This window comes from Alligator sinensis, unplaced genomic scaffold, assembly GCF_000455745.1.
Source record: "Alligator sinensis unplaced genomic scaffold, ASM45574v1 scaffold126_1, whole genome shotgun sequence".
In the NCBI taxonomy this organism is placed as follows: Eukaryota; Metazoa; Chordata; order Crocodylia; family Alligatoridae; genus Alligator; species Alligator sinensis.
Window position 1 is genome coordinate 4054063 of NW_005841842.1, and position 20262 is coordinate 4074324.

At 40.5% G+C, this 20262-nt stretch overlaps 1 protein-coding gene across 2 annotated transcripts in view; it reads left to right on the forward strand.

Annotated features, from left to right (window-relative positions):
* The window catches only part of LPCAT1 (lysophosphatidylcholine acyltransferase 1), a 66570-nt gene extending 50327 nt beyond the window's left edge, over positions 1-16243 (forward strand). Inside the window, exons 13-15 of one of the 2 annotated variants that reach the window (XM_025205452.1) lie at positions 4719-4857; positions 5847-6058; positions 11941-16243. In XM_025205452.1, the coding sequence (XP_025061237.1) occupies positions 4719-4857; positions 5847-6031 (324 nt within the window). In that variant the 3' untranslated portion in view covers positions 6032-6058; positions 11941-16243. Of the gene's footprint in view, positions 1-4718; positions 4858-5846 lie in introns of both variants that reach the window. The other variant, XM_006015680.3, reaches the window with a different exon arrangement.
* Positions 16244-20262: the final 4019 nt, after the last annotated feature.

The following is a 20262-nucleotide window of genomic DNA, read 5'->3' on the forward strand; positions in this document are numbered from 1 at the left end:
GAAGGTCAGGAGGGTTGCATTTGAGGTTTTGGACTGAGATCTGATAAAGCGCATACCCCTGAAGTTTCAGTTGAAGGCTCCAAAGAGAAAGCCAAAGTACTGTCTTCTGCCCATAAGCAGCCTCTGCATACATTATCACCCATTGAAAATGGTTAAAAGGACCAATGGATTAAAAACAGGAAACATTTCTGTGTAGCACCAGATTCTTCCTATTATGCATTGGGTAACAGACAGGGCCTTTGCAATGATGAGATGCCAGTAGCTCCCTTTGGTGTCATTCTCTCCCTTAGTTTCTCCCTTTTAACAATCATTTGGACCATTTTTATTCAACCTGGGCTCAAATTCCATTGAGCTAGTAGTCTCAGGATAGGGTAGTAAAGGGGATATATTATCTAGTTTGCGTTCATTGTGCACCACAGGCCCCCTCTGTCCCTTTTCAGAGACTTCTCTCATTTTTCTACAGCAGGAAGAACTCTCCTTCCTTGGCTTTAGAAATGGTCACAGCTCCTGCCATTCCCAAACCCTGCATCTCAGGCAAAGGGTTCTGCAATAGTTCCTTTCTAGTCCCAAGAGGAAGGAAAAGCTAGAGCCCCATCTTGGATATATGAAGACTCAACACTTCCATTTGAAGCTCAGTGTCAAGATGGTTGACTTTAGTACTGAATATATCTTTGTGGGAGGAGGTGAGGTTCACACCTTTCCTACAAGACTCCTATTTCCACATTTCCTTGCACTTTGGTGGGTCAGGACAATGTCCTTCTATTTTGGTGCGTTAGTGGACCCAAAAATGCTGACCTAGTTCCTCTTAGTTATGGATGCTCCTCTTGGATTAGCAAGAGGTCACAATTTGCCCCTCTTGAGAAAATTATCTGGTAAAAGGGAACTCTTCTATTGAAGTGTTGCAGAGCCTGGTGAAGCTTTTCTGTGCATTTGACTTCTTGGTGAACATGCAGAAGGTCAAATCTGGTTCCCACGTCAAAACTAGTTCACAGTAGCCACTCCAGATTCCATGGTTGCAAGGGCTTCCCTTCTGCAAGGTTGCTTCCAGTCCCTATGAGAGGGAGTTAGTGCGGGTTGACAACTGCCCAGTGACCTCATCTAAAGATCCTCTCAACTGCAGCCAATATGGCCACCTGTACTTTTGTAACACCCCTCTCCAGACTTCATGTCAGGTATATAGTATGTTCCTGCCTGAGAACTGCATATTTTTGAGGGCAGAGTCCTCAGAACAATGTAGTAAAGATTCCAGATGGTCCAGTTGTCACCTTCATGGTTGGGGGGACCTGCACTATAACTTGAGAGAGGGCACTTATCTGTGATGCAGGGTTTCCAAATGCTGCAGGAGGAGAGAACGCTTGTCAACATGTTGGAATGCAGGGTGGTACAGAGACATTATTAGGCTTTCCTTCACTGTATTTAAAGGCACCATGTTCAGCTTGTGACACCACACAGTTGTAATATGCTTCGTCATTGGGCAGGGTTGTGCCAGATCTGCCTCTGGATGGAAATGGTCCGTCTGCCTGTGGCTTTGGTGCACCCAGCAACAAGTATACCTGACCACTGCGCACACTTCCAGTTTGCCCAGTACTGAGGCAGACCATCTCACCATACTGTTGACCTTTCCTAGCTAGTATCCAGACTTGCCTATAATGGTTCACTTAAGGATCAGCTAAGGTTCTCCAATGCTTCTATATTTCACTGCCTTTGCTTAGAATTTGGCACTCCAGCTGGTGTTTGTACTGCCTTTGTTCATTGCCTTTACCTCTGCAACTGGGCACTGCTGCATTGTGGCTTCAATCTCTCTAACCTGTGTCTTGGATATTTTGTGTATTTTGTCTTCAGTGTTCTTAATTGAGCTCTTTAGTGTCTCATTGTCTATGCCTGTACTTCAGCATCTTTGGGTTTCATTGTTGCTGCTTTGAATTGTTTAACAAAGGGCTGTCTAACTTTTAAGCACACACCCTCCAGCTACTCCATGAGCTGCACCAAAAGGGCTTCTGTGCTGCATGCCAGATAGATGCACCCCCTGCTAAAGTGCATGTTTGCCTCAACCCCCCCTGGCCACAGAAAGCAGAAGCTGGAGGAGGGAGGGAAAGTCCAGAGACTCCAGCTGCTGTTACAACTGGAGCACTAGGGAGAGTGGCAGCCACATGGGGTGAGGGAGGGAGCTGCAACTCAACCTCTTGCAGGTCACATGTGGCCTGTGGGCCACTAGTTGGACAGGCCTGATTTAATCAAAACCTTTTACCTCTCTCTCTTTTTTCCTTTTGCAACATGTTACCTCCCATTAAAGGAAGCTTAGTTTCAAGAGGGACAAAACTTGCAGAACTATATCAACAGATGTGTTCAGGACGGGGAGGATGGGTGTTATCTTGGTTGGCATTATATGCATGTTTGCGGCATATACCCAAAGGTGATATTCTGTGCATTTAAGAAACTGAGCAAGCAGCTCTAATATATGATTGAAACATACCATGGATACTTTTCATAATATCTCTTCAAGGTTGGTTGAGAGTGATTTGGAGGAAGAACACATAGTATAGCTCCAAGTCAACTGACTGGAGAAGTGACGAGACTTGTGTTATCACCACTGGTTTACATGCAGACTTGGGGTTTTCCTTTGGCAAAAATGTGAGGCAGCCGTATTTCTAGAGCACCCAGGACTGTTTTCCTACAATACCTCCCTGTGTCCTTGTTTCTCTATTTCATTTTTTGAAACTGGTGATCATCAGAAGAGACTTAACGTCAACAGATGGACATAGTCTGGTAGTTTGAGATGGTTAGGATTGTAGGGGCTGCCTTCTTGCTCTGTACCAGAGGTTTTGGGAATTAAGAAACCTCACATCCATTAGGAAAAAGGATATACTAGTTTGCAAAAGCAAACTGTGGATCACCATGCCAATGCCTACAGAGGAAAAGGCCAGGAGGAGTTGTGAAAGAAGATCATTCTGTGGTTAGTTCTTTACCCTAGGAGAAACATGAGAAGCTCAGGAGTCTTACAGGGGTATAGACCTGGCCTGCCTTCAAATTTTGAACAACCTTTGGTACACATAATAGTTCTGGAGGTGAAGAATTCTTAGGATTTTAGAGGTCTGATACCCCCAAAGGTGCTCCTGTAACTAGTGTGTCACATCCCCTATATCAGGCAGTTCTGCAGCATTTCTGTTTTGATATGCACTTAGCTGAACTGGAGAATGAAATCCGACTAAGTCAGTGGTGCTCAGGGCTTTGGCCATGTGGGCCAGATGAATGACATGGAGCCAGTCTGTGGACTAGATTGGGGCCTGTGCCACCCCTGTCTAGCCTCACACATGGGGGCCTGGCCCAGTGCTCCCCACACCCTGCGATTGGGCCTTGCACCCCCGAATTAGCAGGCAGGACCACAGCCTGCAAGGCTCTCCATGGACCCAGTAGTATGATGCTGGGGGCTGGATCTGGCCTATGAGCCGGAAGTTGAGTGCCTCTGGATTAAGTGAATGTATAAAAAATCTTCAGAACAGCTAGATTAGATTGTGGCAAATTAGAACTTCTTCTTTTGTGGCTGGCTGGGAAGAAGTGTGATTCTTTAGCACCAATCTGAATAATCAACTTCCAGTGTTCTACTTTTCTAGCAGTCTTTTTTCAGTACTAAAAATAGTGTCTTTTGGGAAATACACTCCTAGGCACCTTTGCATGAGACCCCCTGGAAGCAAAACTTGTCTCCTGAATTTTGCTACAACAGGTTGGTTATAACTTGCTAGCCCAGACTGATTAGGGTCCTCGGTTTTGTGTTGAAACAGCTGATTCTATCCAACTTCACTCTTAGTCTTTAAATGTAGTTTAGAAGCAAGATTTGTGATTTTTTTCTCATTTTGCAGCATGTGCATTCATTTGTTGTGCATTATTTATGAGAAAGGGAACATCTTGGAGTGGGTGCTTGGTTTCTTGAAGGGACCCATTTCAAAATTAAAGGTTCCAAGGCATCAAGGATTCCTTCGGGTCCTCTATCCACTGCTGCCCCTCCTTCCTTTTTTCTCTCCTTCCCCCTCTCCTTGAAACTGGTTAGGTTTTTTCCTACCACTGCCCCTTCTCCCCACTCTTTGACTGGCCTCTGGTGGATCCCCCTCCCCCCAGTTCTTTGACCCACTTCTGGTGGGTGGGACATAAGGTGCAAAAGGCTGAGAACCACTGCCCTCATGTAATTCCTAGCATCTTTGTTTTCCATTAAATATACAGTCCTTCTTTATCATATTAAGCTCTTGGCATTTGACACCTTGTAACAGTAAGGCTTTTTTTATGTATGCATGTAGCTCATTGAATACCATATTTGCACAATTCCACAACAAGGTTTTCCCCCCCCATTTTAACATTGGGGGTGAGGAGAGTAGTTTGTCTTGGAATCGAGTAAGGGGCAATGGGGGTGGGGACAGGCAATTTACCTGCCCCTCTCCTCTTCCCACTGACTCTGCCCCAGCTGACTTTGGTCCTCCCCACTCCCCTTCCCTTGATCCAGCTCAGTTTCTGTAAAATGAGGATAATCAACTATTTTATCTGGTTTGGGTAGCTTTATTAATTAGTAAGATCCTTGTATAGAAAGCACTGTACATATGCAAAAATGAACCTAGCTGAGATGTACTTGATGTCAGAAACAAATTTTACCCATATGGGAATTATTTTAACTTTGTTATTTTTCTAACAATTATGCTGGTAGTAATTTGCCGCCTTGCATTATTCCATAGATGTATCAGTCAGAAAATGGAACTATAGTAGAAGACAATTTAGCTTGCATTCTGAAGACTGCTATGGGTGTGTCAGAACTCAATGTAACAAACCTCTTCAGAGCTATAGATGAATGGGAGAAAGGAACAATCACATTTGGTAAGTGTTAAAATGGACTTGAAATGCTTTACACAAGTGAGTGGTCCAATATATATTAAAATACCTAGCAGCTTGTCTAACATTGGTTGCCTTTACAAAACAAAACTCAAAAGGAAAGATGATGTAGATGGAGTAATTTTAGCTAGATCAAAATGTGGAACCTAAAAGATCCATTTCCTTATTTAAGTGGTTTAATTTTCCTACCTTAGACTAGATAGTACTTGGATGAGCTTTTCTCAGGCTGCACCTGCTCTGTGATGGATTTCCATTTTTTATGATCTCTCTAACCTCCCTTGATAGTCTCTCACTGTTTTTTGCCTCTTGTGCCTCTTCCCCTGTGGTTGATCTGTCCTCTCATCTTTCCATGTGAGAAGGAAGATTTTTGGTAGTATCTTTACTAAACCAGCTGTATAGTTGGGGGACATATTAGAAAAGCTTGTGGGTACAAACACCCTTTCACTTCCTTAAATACCCTGGTAAAGAATTACTTTTGATTAACCGTGATATATTAATGAAAGAAATTGCCCACAAAGAGAAGTGGCAAAGCTTGGAAAAGAGATAATTTATTAGAAGTAGTTATAGAATAAGTAAAGAAGAGTTATTATAGATAAGTTTAATAATACAGAAGAAAACAAATATTCAAAAGGGAAGAGGTTTGTTATTGCCTGCAGACTGCAAAGAGGTTAACAGAGGGAGCAGCTCAGTTGCAATGTCTTAAGTCAGTGGTTTCTGGTGTTAAGCTTATGAATATTTGTTCTGAGATTTTTGTATGGCTTTCCCTGTCCCCTCTTGCCTATCCCATCTCCTGCATAACTCCCTTTGGGGTCTGAAACCTTAAGAGAAAAGTAGACAACAGTGACAGCTATCCTTACATTGAAGAGAATCATGTGAAATGTGAATGGCTGTAAATAGTCAAAGTGGTAGGTCTTCCTTTGTTTTTACAGGTAGCAGTCTCCATGTGACAAAAGTATCTATATGGTTTCTTTTAGATGACTTCTTCAGGTTTACAGAAACGTATCCAGACTTTGCAGAAGAGTATCTCTACCCTGACCAGACAGGAGTTGAAAGCAGTTTGGAGACTTCCTCTCTTCCAGCCCCTAATGGCTTCTGTACTGACTTCAGTCCAGAAAATGCTGAAGATAAAAAGAATCCCCAGAAGAAGAAACTGAATTGATACCACAAACATCACATTCCTCTCCTGGTGAGAGGATTATTTCTTTTCTTGAGGTCGTCTTAGTCATGTCAACTATACAGCAAATTCATTTTTTTTTGTGTAAAAACAAACCAACAAAAAACGCTTTCATTACTCTTTCATTCCCATGTGGTATATTTATCAGGTTTTTTTCAAGCAGATTTTGGAAGGCTAGGTTTTATTTTACATTCATTTCAAAAACGTTTTTGAATGGCATTTCTACCCAATAGTTTCACAGGGAACCTGTAAACTAATTCTTTATTTATTTAATGTAGCTGCAGTGGGAATAACACGGATGGAAAGGTTTTTGGTGGAAGTCAATGTAGACAGGTAGACATGCACATAAATATTTGATATATGGCAGAGAATAAAGGGGTTTTTTCATCATGAATTCAAAAGGGTTGCATTTTTCTCAAAAGGGACAGTCACAAATGAGTTACAAAACATCTTAAAGGAATGCCAGGAAAATCCATTTATACCTCTCATAAACACTGTATCTGGTGCATATGTAATCTGCAAACTATTTTAGGAATGTTTTAAGGAAGTTTTAAAAATTTGTATTGGGAGTCTTGTATCTTTTTTTTTCTTTTTGTAAAACTGAGTGCCTTAGTTATTACTATAAATCCAACTGAGCAGGGCTGATAGAAAAATTGACATTAGTAAATGTAAAAAGCTTCCTGAAAATACAGCTTTTCTGCAAAACAATGCTACAGTGGACCCCCAGAATGTGCCAGATGCCCCGAAAGGGTTAAAGTAGTGCTGGGTCTCAAAGATACTGAAAGAAAATTTGCAATCTTAATGGTAAAAATGATTTAAGCGTTCAGGGTTCAGTACAGGCTTATGTATGCATTCTACACACACAGATGCTGTCGGGGTGTAACAGTTGTATTCATTATTTAATTACATTAAAGCCTAAGCAGCATTTTGTTCATTAACCCTTTTCCTCTGAAACTTATGTTCTAAACTGAGTAGCTTCAAACAGCCACAGTTTTTAAAGGACACTCATCTGATGCACTTTTTTCTTCCTGCAAATGTGAAATTCTACCCATATCCCAAAACCAGTGTGGCCTGAGGAATACAATAAAACACATTTGGCCCTAGACCAGTGTCACATTTCAAGTTTCAGGATCTAGCAACACTATCTGGCCAGAAATGGGAACTTTATATAATCTAAAGCATTAACACGGTCAAACATCTGAGGTGCAGAAAAGCTAATCAAGGTGAATATTTGTGTTACAACACCTACTAGCAGCTCTCAAGCTAGGCCAGTGGTAACTATAGCACCTCAGTTTACAGAAGCAGGAATATAAACCCATCATTTTATTTCTCTAAAATAGTTTCTCTGTGATATGTAGTTCATAGGCAGAAAATCATGATGGCCGGGGGAGTGGTAAAGTTTATCAGCACACATTTCTGTTGACCTAGATGTATTTTGTTCATAGCTCTTTGTTAGGTAAGAGTATTACTGCCCTTCCAGGTATGTTCCAATAAAACCCTTTTATACCAGATTTAAATTATCACATCAAAAACTAGAGATAGATGCAGACCTGAGCCAGTTTCATTAATCTGAAATTAATGTTGAAGAGATGTAGTGCAAACCTATTGTGGGGGAGAGGGGGAGTCCCTCCCCCACGTCCCTGCAGTATCTAACTAAAATCAAAACAACTACATACACTGTAGAAATCCAAGGCATCCAAAGATTCTGTTTTCGAAAAACCAGGAAAGCTAAGCGTTATAGCATATAATTCTCTGCACCATAGTACCACAGGCAACTGCAGCGTAATGTGAAGATATGCAAGGTAACTTTTACATGAGCTAGCTTGGGAATATGATAAATTGACTTCTCTCCTGCCACAACTAAATTGGTATTGGTCCCTGAGCTGACTAGGTGAAGCTGTCCCAACTGCTTGGCAGTCACTCTGGACCTAAGTCGTAAAGTGCACACGTGGCCTACACCTAACATCTAGTTTGTTTTCATTTTAGCTTTAAAAAGCAGATGCTTTGGATGTCTTTGGAAGCATATGTTTTATGAGTGCAAACTTTCCTGTTTCTCTATTATTGCCAGCTCCTATATTCTACACTTTCTTTCTCATAAAGCCACCACAGAAGATAAAAGTCTCTTAATGAATGCTTTTTCCTAAGTTTTTAATTAGACTTAATTTTTGTAAAGACTCACAAAAGTTTGTATTCTGTCTATTTTGATTATTTTACACTTGGATATGCAAATTTATTTGTGCAAATTGTCTTTAACAGAAAATGTGTATTATATAGCATCGAATTTTGCAAATCTAATACAATGTGCACTTCTTCACCACCATACCCAATCTTTGATCTTACGATATTATTACCATAAAGTCATGGATATTAAATTAGGACATCTCTACCTGTAGATAAGACTTATTCTGTGGGTAGGTGTATGTAACTGGTGATTCAGAGTGCTGGGGAACAGTGGGAGCTACATACAGTATATCGTTTTAAAGGACCCTGAAAGTTGATGGGTTTTGGTTTTTTGTAAAAGAAACTGCATCTTAAAATGGTTCCTTATGTAATCACTGTGTGAGCCTCTCTCTCTCTCTCTCTTAAAATATGTTCTACTTTACATGCATCCTGCCTGCTGTTTTCGTGGTATTCTTCAGAGTAAAATACCACTCGTGAGTAAGGGTGATAAAAGCTGCTCCCATAAAAGTAAGTGGGGTATGGTACAACATCCTCTGTAATGGAGGTCTTCGATTATAAACCCCTGTTCTCTGAACACAAGTAGTTATCTAAATTTTTGCCTGCTTTGCAAGGGGGAGAGAGGAGGATGCAGTTTAATTTATCAAGACCTGCTAGGTATCTTTAACAAAGCATTTATAATTTTCCACTGTGGTGTTTTGTTTTGTTTTGTTTTGAATGAGATCTTAATAGGTGAGAGGGGGTAGAATATGGTTCCAAGATTCCAACTATAGTGGTTTTTATGGTTCTGTTCAACTAGAATTTGAGGATAAGTTTTTTGTCCAGGAAGTTTCTTCACTTCTTCTTGGGCTTAAAAGTTAAAGAAATGCTATTTAGTACAGGGACTTGAGTGGATTTTGCATTCTATCAAGTTTTTTTCCCTCTCCCATCATTCTCTTGTGCACAGCTTTTTAGTAACTCAATAGCTGTGCACCCAAAAGAGAGGATTACTGGGTAATTATGAGATTTAAACAAAACTTTAGGTTGTCTTCTAATGTCTTTGGGAACCACAGCTGGAGGCAGTACTAATTCTTCTGTATATTCCTCATGGAAACTGATCTTCACTTTCATTGTAGAGGTGAGATCCGTGTGTGGATCCCTAACACATTTTAGGAGATTTGGCCAAATTGTTTTATGCACTTAATTTACAGACAACATTGGTCAGAGCAAATACTTCCGTTTTTTAAAAATGTTGTTGTAAACAATTCCTAAGTCAACATGTTTGCAATATTAGTTTGTAAAATAAATGATAGATGCCCACATATCACTGAATTTCCAAGATGTTTTATATATCTATATTTTTGTTAGAATTTTGTTTCTCTTTGCTCACAAGGAGTACAGACACTGGTTACTGTTCTGTTTGCTAATCCCATTATAGAATCCTAATTCCTTAAAACAAATAATTGAAGGGAAACAACAGGAAAAAAAGAAACTCCTTTTGCTTTCTCCCTGGAGGCAAAGCATACCACTAAAAGGAGTAAATAGAGAGATCAGTTATTCAGATAGTAGTTCAGTAATATTTCAAAGCAATCGGATTGAACACATTTGTTAAAAACAAAACAGAATTTAAAAAAAATTATGCCTGGAGTTGGCCAGAATTTTACTTTCTCATTCTCAATAGTAGAGTTCACAAGAATACTGGTATGTAGTAAATGTTTTTTGTTTTGTTTTGGTTTTTTTGTGGGGAAGAGGGTGATAGTTACATTTTAATGTCTTTGACACCATTCTACTTCTTTTCAAACAAGAAAGGTAGATCATCACCTTGACCAAGAAAGTCAAGTGATCTGTTTGCAACCTTTGGTATTCTTGTCATTAAATGATGTCTTATGTTATGCTGCCATATCTAAGTACAACAATGGTTTCATGTTAATTGCTTGTGTTTTGTTACACCAGTACTTAAGCATTTCCATAATTAAATTGCTGTTCTTACTTCTTGGAAAAAAGTGGTAGGAGAGGATCTTTTATTTTCTGTCCCAGGTGGCATACTTCTGACTTCTTTAAATTTTAGTTTTGTAGCTTTTATAGGGACATACAGGATGCTTTGGATCCAGATCACGTGACTAAGATTCTTTAAACTATTGGAGTTAGTTATCTACCTGTTTGTATGCATGCAGAGATCAGAGCTAGCTTTAAATGAACTAGCTTAGCTGCTAAAAGCAACTGCAGTAACCCAGTGTGTGGGCTAATTTACCCTGTTGCTCAAGTGGCAGAGTAAATTAGCCTAAATGGAGCTCTGTCCTGCTCAGCTTATTTTAAAGCTAGCTTAGGTGTCTCTAAAAGGCAGTCTAATGTGTTCTATAGAAGACAGAGTAATCTACACTGCAAAGTGCAAGTCCTTCACAGCTAGAAAGGCTCCTTTGTTTGAGTGTATTAAGCATTACTGTTGTTAAACATTTCCATTATGATATGAAACCTTTATTTAAAAAGTTGGTCTTGCATCATAGATCTAACAGATCTGACTCTAATGTTCTCAGGTAGCTCATTCAACAGAAGTACCATCTCAACTGATAACATTCCTAATTACTTTGTCTTGTGGTTTGGTTGTTTGTTTGGTTGTTTGTTTAGTCCTGTGCTACCAGAGTTGCAGTAATCTTGGCAGGTTGTGGGAAAGAGAGGTGGCTCACTGATATAGTAGAATCTGGCTCCCTTTGCAGCTTTGATGAGAAATGCTCAGAGAGAGACTGGATGATGCAGAGTTCAGAGTGGCTATCCTCTCTGGCCCAGATTTTTAAAGACATTTATTATTGTTTTGCTTGGCATTGCAAGACATAAGCTACTTAGTTCAAAGTCTACTTAGAGTTAATTTACAAAAGTGAATTGGTAGTTGAAGTATCATTGACTTTTAGTACCATCACAGGCCTCAGCTACCTGATCTTGTGAGGGACATACTGCTACATCCTGCCCAAGTTGGAACCTTCTTTTTGTTTACAGCCTCACTCCCAGGGTAATTTATTTCAGTAGTTTAGGCTGGCAGTGATAAACATGTGGGCCAAGATTTTCAAGAACTGGAGGTTTAATGACTAAGCTCCTAATTGTATTTTTAGGGTTCTGACTTTGGAAAGTGCTGAGCAGCAAGTTAAGTCTTGTTGGGTTTAGCACTTTGTATATTGTACTACGTATTTGGATCTGGAATGGGCAACCTACAGCCTATGGGCTGGATCTGGCCTACAGAACCATTGGATCCAGCCCCTGGATGCAGGGCTTCAGTGGCAGGGGCTTCCTCTGTGCCACAGCAGGGAGACCTGACCACAGGGGGGGCCTCATCTGTGCTGCAGTAGGGAGAACTGGTAGTGGTGGTTGTATCCTAGTGCCCACTTGCCTACTCACTTGTAACCTGAGCAGAGTCATTTGGCCCGCAGCCTAAGAAGGTTGCCTACCACTGATTTTAGGTGATTGCATACTTACATAGGCTCCTAACTTTGAGCATTTTGCTCAAAGTATAGCTGTGACCAGATGTTTCTCCAAGAGGAAGAAAGAAAAGCTCCCCCCAAGTTGGAAATGGAAGTGTAAATTTCTGCCCGATGTCGCTAGATTGGTGAGTCCATCCAGACCCCAAGGTTGGGTTTGCTGATGAAGAGGGAGTATTCCAATGAGGGAATATTCCAATGAGCAGGTATTCCAATGAGGGAAACCATTTCAGGTAATCCCTTAATAATATTCTCTTCTTTTTTTTCCAGGAGCATTATTCCAGTCATGCTTGGATTCAGATTAAGCTAGCTGCTGCTCATTTGGGTGCATTCTTTTTGCAGGCATTGTGACAACTGGTGAGGATGCTGACTCTTTTCAAAGAAACTATTCAGCTGAGGCCACTGGCCATGCAGTCTGTGGTGTCTCATCACTTCTCCAAGTAGCCTCATGTAGATACTGAAAAGCAGCTGGGATCAAAATAGAACCTTGTGTGACTACATGTGAACATCCTTAAAACATCACCCTCCTCTGGGATGAGTTGAGAAGAATGCTGCCTATTGTATCGTAGCAATATCTTATGAATGGCTTGGCAGCACCTTCTTATAAATTTGTGTTCTAAAAGATAAATGGGATAGTATGAAATTTAGAAAGTTTGCCGAAACCATAAGAGGATCATCCATTATAGCTCCTAGGGCTTGCCTCTGTGACTATTTCATGCGTCATGTGTGGAGGTTCAGGGAGACCATTACATTCATCAGGGACGGTGGCAGGCATGCCTCATTCAAGACAGTGTTAATAACTTCTGTTCTTACCAAGAGGCTGTACCTTGAGTTGCGTGTAATGGCTCAAACACTTTTTTAGGGCTCCTTTATCCACTGTAACAGGACCAAACTGGGATGGCTGATGCTTTCTGTTTTAAATTGTCTTAGTAAGCTTAAATTTCTATGAAAGGGAGGAGAGCTTTTTGCATGGTTGATTCTTTGGTCTGAGGCTCATTTCTGTAATCTGGATGTACTTTTATGTTTCTTTGGCAAAATAATATCACCTTGTAACTTGCAGCTGGAAGAGCAGGGAACAGGGGCTTCCGCATCCTTTAACTGTGTGATAGTAGTGTGATCTTTTACTAAACCCGTTGTGTTGTCAGCATATTGGTTTTGTGTATGTGTTGGAGTTCGCTGGTTTGGTTTGTCTGACATTAATTCGCTGATGAGCCATCTCTGAGATCAGGGCAGTTATTTATGGCTACACTGGCTGACTAGTTATCGATTGTTACAGTATCGTCAACACAGCCTTCATGAGTGAGTAATTTACACTTGTAGAAATTGCTAAACAGTTGAAGGGTTCAGCATCTTTGGTAAGTCAGCAAGCTTTTCTTGGTAGGATAGGGAGATGACCATTATCCTTGTTTGAATGAAGTAGCAGTTTGTGGTGAAGAAGGTATGTTTTGTATATCTTGAATTCTCTACTAGGCTGAAGATCAGGTCTTGGGTCTTACATTGTGCTGGCCTGAATTGAGCCTTCTTGAGGCTGGTGTTCAAATTTTAAAATCTGGGGAGAAAGTAACCTAGCTATTATGTTTTTCAATTAAAACCTTGAAAATGAAAATTATTTGTGACACTAGTTGTTGTTTAAGGCATTTTTGTCTGCTAGAAGCCTTAACAACTCTAAAAGGTGTAAATTCAGTGCTTCATCTCTCTGAGCTATAAAGACAGTGAGACCCCCAGCAATGATGATTTAAATATCAGCCAACCCTTCTTCTGGTCAAAGCAGGTAAAGAAGGAAGGCAAAAAAAATATATTAAGAAGGTCTGGATAATATACTGCAAATGTGACAATTCATTTAGGGCCATGAATGAGGAACATTTGAAAATAGCAACACTCGTCCCTGTTTTCAATTTTGACCAATGGAACTGAAAATCAGAGGTTGGGAAGTGGGGTGTGGGGGGAAGAGAGATTGCACTTCTGATTTTCACCAAGACCAAAACAATCCCACAAGCAACAAAGCTGTCTCACTGACCTGTCTGGTCCCTTTCCAGAATCATGTGAACCTGGTTTGCTCTAATGCTGGTCTGTGGCCCAGTCGCCTTTCCTGACTCCTGTTGGTGCTGTTCATCTTTTCTGCTTGTGGCTGGCTGCAGCCTCAGACAGACATTCCTGCATCTCTTTGGCTTGGGCCATGTTCACAAGCTTTTCTTCACAATTTGGGATGAGGGTTTATAGACTTTTTTAAAAATGAGATTCTGATGCCATTGCAGGACTCTGGCAACCATGGTCCTATGCACGTGACTGTTCAGGCCTGTGTCATTATCAATAATAATACCACTGCTTTCCCTCCATAATTCAAGCCTTACATATGTATCCATCTGAGTGAGAGAAATGAAAGTGTGTGTTTCTATGTAAGACAAGAAATTGGATGTTGGAATTCTTGTTTGTTTTCTTTAAAAAAAAAGAAAAAAAAAAGAGACATTCTGGATTGTGTCTATTTTGTAATATTTCCTGGCTTCCTTTTCATGTCATTACTTTAGTTGGCAGGTGCCTATTGCCATAAGAATGCAATGTGGATAAAACAACTAAGGACAATAGTTTGTCCTTACAGATGCTGGAGAAAGTGAAAAGTATAATACTTTACATGCTACTATAGTATTGGGTATACAATTCATTTGATTATTGGTCATTTCTAAGTCTCTGAACCTATATGGGGAGAAAATCCCAGATACATGTCTTTTGTCATTATCTAGCATGGAAACAGTTTTGTATTTCAAATGTTGAATAAACTTGTAAAGTTCTTGTATGTTCTAAGTATATATTTTTGTCATATATGTTGTCTTTTATTGTAAAAATCCAACTAGATATTTCTTATATTTTGGAAGGGATGTCTAAGCATGTCCTAACCAGAAAAGCAATTTTTTAAAATAAACAATCTAAAACTGAATCGTGTTTTTAAAAGTATGTAGAGTAGAATTCCTTAAACTTTAACTTGAGACTCATTAGCAACTGTATATACTTAGAGAAAAAAAGCTGCTGGTCTACATAGTAATTTGTATTAGTGAATTATTTTCATTAAAATTACACTGCTTTCTGTAATAATTTTTCAAGGGTATTAAAGAGGTCCATGAAAATTATGCATAAGTAAGTGTTTAGCATTAGAACTCAGAAATGTTGAAATCTATTTAAAGTAGAAGCGTTTGTATCCTGAAAAAGGACGAAGTTAAGCATCTACTAACTTTGTATAACGTACTATTTTAACTTCAATGGTGCAGCATTATGTTGAAAGTATTTCAGAGATCTGTTCAGTGGGACCATTTTTTTAAATCTTTTGTAATTCCCAATATCTCTCCAGGCATGAAAGAAATTCTCTTTTGGAAGAATTATCAACCAAGTTAAAGTTAAAAAAAAATATTCTGGAAATTTTTAAAAATCTCATGAATTACTTCTAAACTGGCATCAAAATATGGATATTTGTATATTTTGACAAACACTACTGCATTTTTTTAAATGAACTGTGAATTTAAATTGTCGAGAGAGCTGTTAGCCGTTCAAATAATCAGTTTGGTAACTTGTGTGCATGTGTGTGTGTTCCATTACATCTGTATTCAATATAGGCACTGCCATGAAAAGAACACTTTTAGTTGATGCTGTGACTTGTGCTTATATGGCAAGTCCTATGTTCATATTCAGGAAAGCCAGTTTTGTAAGAAGCCACGTAATGGGTATTGTGGTCTTGTTCCAGCTTGCGACTGACTTCAGCAGTGCTGGAATCAAGCCTTTTGTGATTGTATATAGATATGCACACTGCCCATGAGTCCTTGCTATTGTTAAATCCCTGGAACGTAATAACAGCATATACTGCTAACGAGCGGAAGCATCCTAAATTTTTTTTCTGTTGCCGATTTTCCCTGTTAACAGGCTTCTAAGGTATATGTATATAGACCGTTATCTTTGCACTGGACTGAATTATATTTCATAATTAAGCAAAAAAAAGAAAAGAAGAAAAATACCTTAGTCAGTTGTTCAGGTGGTGGAGATTCTTTGACTAGATGTTAACCACTTCCAAATGAAAAGTATAGTTTCAGTGCTAAAAATTTGATTTTATATTTTTTATTAAAATGCATGGAAAATTAAGCATTCTATTTAAAAAAAATTGACTTGTTTTATACATTTTCTCAAGTTTTTAAATAATATGGGTTTAACATTACCTCCTAATACCAGTGATGTTCAGTAATTTCTTAAAAGAAATACCTCAATTTGAACAAATATTTTTTCTTGTTAATTGTCAAGTGAGTTGAAATTATGTTGTCTTTGATATTGACTATAGTTGCTATAAACTAAACTGAGCCAAGCAGCAGCATAATTATATAAGCTTACACCATGCTTTGAGTGGTATGCTGAATTAATAAAGGAGAATTGAAATCACTGTCAATATTTTATGAATGAAACCGAGGACTCCTTACAAGTTTTAATGTCCATTATGAAATCACTGGTCATTCTGCCCAGCTGGACACTTCCTTTGTGACTGGCTTACTGTAAAACAAAGTTTCAGTGTGAAATGAAATTTCAGCCAAATTAAAAGCAAAGCAAAAAAAAGCAGTGGTTTTTTTGTTTTTGTTTTAATATTTAGGTTCTCAAATGTTTCTAAGGTGTCTTTACAACAGTGAGTCTTGGGAGTCAGAAAATGATATTTCACTTTATACATAGCATTAATAAGGAAATTACTGTAATATTTCCAGTTCTTCAGTTCGTGCTCAAAAATAAAATATGCTGAAACATACTGGAATGGGTTCAGAGAAAAGCTACAAAAGCAATTTGATGTCTGGAGATCAAGTATACTGTGGTGAGAAACCAAAGGACCTCAGTTTAGTTCTGGGGTGTCAGACATGGCCTGTGGGCCAGATACACCCTACAGAGCCTTGTTGTCTGGTTTGTGGCCTCCTATAGGGGCCAGGGCCTGCCACCAAAACCTGGTTAAGGAGCCTTGCTGAGGATACAGGTTGGCAGTGAAGAGTCAATGAGGGCTGCATTAGCTCCCACAGTAGCTACCACTTCTTCCACTGCCCCTGTGTTAGATCCAAGTCACAGGGAGCCCCTGCAGTCCAGATCTGACCAGAGGGGCCAGAGGAGTTTGACATCCCTGATGTAATTTGTTCAAGATGCATCTAAAAAGCAACATGGGCATGATGCCACATTTACCTCAATCCAAAATGAAGACAACCTCCATTCTTCCCCTTCCCAGTTAATAATTTTCCAGGTATAGAACCCAATACATTTGTTATAATTGTCCAAGTATAGAATCTAGTTAGTGGAAGGTAGTGTTAAATTTTCTTTTTCCTCCTCTTCCTTCTCCCTCCCACCACCCCACCCTCCGGCTGTGGCAAGGGGTAACATGCCAGATCCCTGCCTGTTTGCCTTCCCCCTTCCCCCCGACCCCTTGAGCAGAAATGGAGCAGAAGGTAAGTGGGGGTGGATAATGCAGTATGGTCTCCCCTGCCTTCCCCCAAAGTGCATGTGCAGGTGTCCCGTGCATTGCTTCTTTCTACACTCCCCCTGCCATGTGCCCATTCCTTGCCACATGGGCCAGCTCAGCCCGGGTCAGGCAGTGGCTCAACTTTGACTTTGACTCCAAGTCTTGAGCCAAAGCTGGAGCTGAGCTGCTGCCTGCCCTGGGCTGGTACTGTAATTTAACATGAGGTTTTTTTCACGCATAACTGGGGGCAGGCAGGGAGCCTTGTCTTGGATTTGAATAAATACAGTATATATGTACTTGCCTAGAATCATTTAAAAAACAAAAAAAACAACAAAAAAGCGGGGGGTGGTCTGGAAAGGAACTTGGCAGGTTTCTAGTCCACCTTGGTCATAGCAGGGTCATCCCTTTTTAAACGGTTCCAGATAAATGTTTGTCTGACCTGCTCTAAAAAATTCCCAGGAAGGAGTTTCCACCATCTCTCTAGATCAGGGGTAGGCAACGTTTTTTGGCCGAAGTGCCGAAAAACACCACATTGCCTACTTCAGGTGCCGGAGTGCCAGCATGGCAGAAAAACGAAATAAGGATAAGGGTACATGGCAGGATGCCCTGTTGGTGTCCCTTGCCCCCCACCCAAAGCCCCTGCCCCCAGCTCGGGTTTTGTGGTGATAGCTGTTTGCAGCCCCGTTTGCTTGCTGCAGCTGCCCAGAGCCTGGGCTTGCTCCAAACAGCTGTGCTGGGCTCCAGAACCCTGCTATCACTTCTATGCCGGGAGCAGGAAAGAGACTGGGGCTGCACTGCCTCAGGCCCCTCCCTCACTGCCCGCTCTGATGTGCCGGTGCAGAGCTGATGCCACAGGCTGGAGCCTGGCACAGCTGTTTGGAGCCGCTCTGGCATCAGCTCCATGCTGGCAGTGACTGCAGCGGGGAGCCTGGACGGCTCCCAGCAGGCAGCTGGGATGCTGTAAGCCCTGCTGGAAGCAGCCTGGGCTCCGTCGCTGGCAGCAGTTACCCAGAGCTGGGGCTGGCTGTGGCATGCCAAGCAAAAAGGCCTCGTGTGCCATGCTTGGCATGTGTGCCAGGGGTTGTCAACTCCTGCTCTAGATCATCTCTTCTAATGCTTTACCACCCTGAGTTGCAAACTTCTGTCTGATATCCAACCAAAATTTTCCTTGTTGCAGTTTGAGACCATCACTATTTGAGACCATCCCCTGTGGCCACAGAAAACAGACTATCATGCTTTTCTGTATACCCACCTACCCCGTATATGAAGATTGTTATTAAATTCTGCTTCAGTTTTCTAGACTGGACAGAGTTCCCCAGGTGAGGCCACACTAATGCTGAAAAGATCAGAAGAATCACTTCCTTTGACTTGCAAGTGACACTACTGTTAATACAGCTTGGTATGATATTAATTTAAGCACCTTTCCTGGACCCCTTCCCTTCCCCCTTCCTCAGCAAGATAGCAAACTGAATGGGTTTGTTAGTATGCTCCACTAACCCCTACAGTACCTTCCTGCAATAATGCAGCCTAGCCAGTCATTCCCCAGTTTCTATTGTGCACTTAGTTGTTCTACTCTAAGTGAAACTCCTAACTGCACTTGTCCTTACTGAATTTCATTTAATGTTGGATAAATGCTCCAGTTTTATTAAGGTCATTCTGAATCCTAATCTTATCCTTCAAAATGTCTGCAACTTAACCCAGTTTTGTATGATCTTCAGATTTATTAACTGTGCACTTAAGCTGCTTGCAGACGTTTAAAAAATAAAAACAAAAACCCGGCACTTTACTTTAAACTCCACGCCGAGCCCAACATATGCTCAGAATAGGCGATGTGTTAGTTGGATCTAGCTCGCCCAAAGTCTGTATAGATTGGGTACTTTAGTGGAGCTTTTTGGTACTTTTATCTAACAGGTGATTGAATCATTCAATCTATACAGACACTGCAGAGCTAAGTCAAAGTAACACACTGCTTCTGGTAAAGCACCTTTTTTTGTTTTGTTTTTTTAAACATCTGCGAGCAGCTTTAATTCTATGTTCCACATCATCAATGAAATCTTGAACAGTACCAGACCCAGGAGAGACCCCTGGGGATCCCCACTTAATAACTTCTCCCAATTAGACACAGAGCATCTACACTTGCTCTGGGGGAGGTGGGAAGGTGGCAGTAGTTAGGGTGCTTAACCAATTAGAGTGACTTTAGAGTGGTTATAAAGCACCCATTTGGGGTTAGGGGGGAGCACTCTAATTGAAGCATCTGCTGCTTCTTGTGTATTCAGTGTCTTGTGCTTCAACATGGTAGCAGGGGCGCTTTAACTAACGCACCTTTGATGAGCTGCCACTTTGAAGTGCAGGGACGCTGAATACATATGATGCAGAGGCTGGTTAAGCATGCTAATTTGCATGCTCCAACAGACTCCATTACTACAGTCTGCTGTAATACATTCTAAGTAGAACATGTCAGAGCAGGTGTTGGGCATGTGTATAGGTGCCCTGAGCCATTGGTGACTACTTTCTGAGCATGACTGCCAAGAGATTTTGAAAGTATAGATAGTAGTAAACTTTGGGAGAAATTGATAGATTATGGGACTGATGCTTCTCTTTTGCATTTGTTGAAATTATAAAGATACATGGGCCCAAGTTAGGTGGGGCTTGAAGGGTGAACTTTGTACAAAAAAATTGCCTACAAAAAGGGTTTAGACAAGGATGTATTTTGGCCCCTTTGTTATTTAATCTTTAAATAAATGACATTATTTGAAATATGCAGGATGAGCGTTTTCATCCCCCCAAAACTATTAGCAACCCTGATCCCTATTTTAATGTATGCAGATGACACTGTCCAGAACTCCTATGGGATTACAGAGAGCAATTACAACTTTTGAGCATCTTTGTGGACAAAATAACTTGGATACATTATTTTGGATTTATCATAATTTATTGGGGAAGTCGTTTGAAATATCCATAGAATATGGGGGGACCCAAACTTGAAATTGTCAAAACCTATAGGTATTTGGGTGTATTATTCACAGCTTCTCCATCATGGAAACATATTCAGTCAGTTAAAACTAAGGCAGCCCAATCGGCTGTGGCTATAAAGAAATGTTATGAAACCACAGCAGGACAATCAGTCCAAG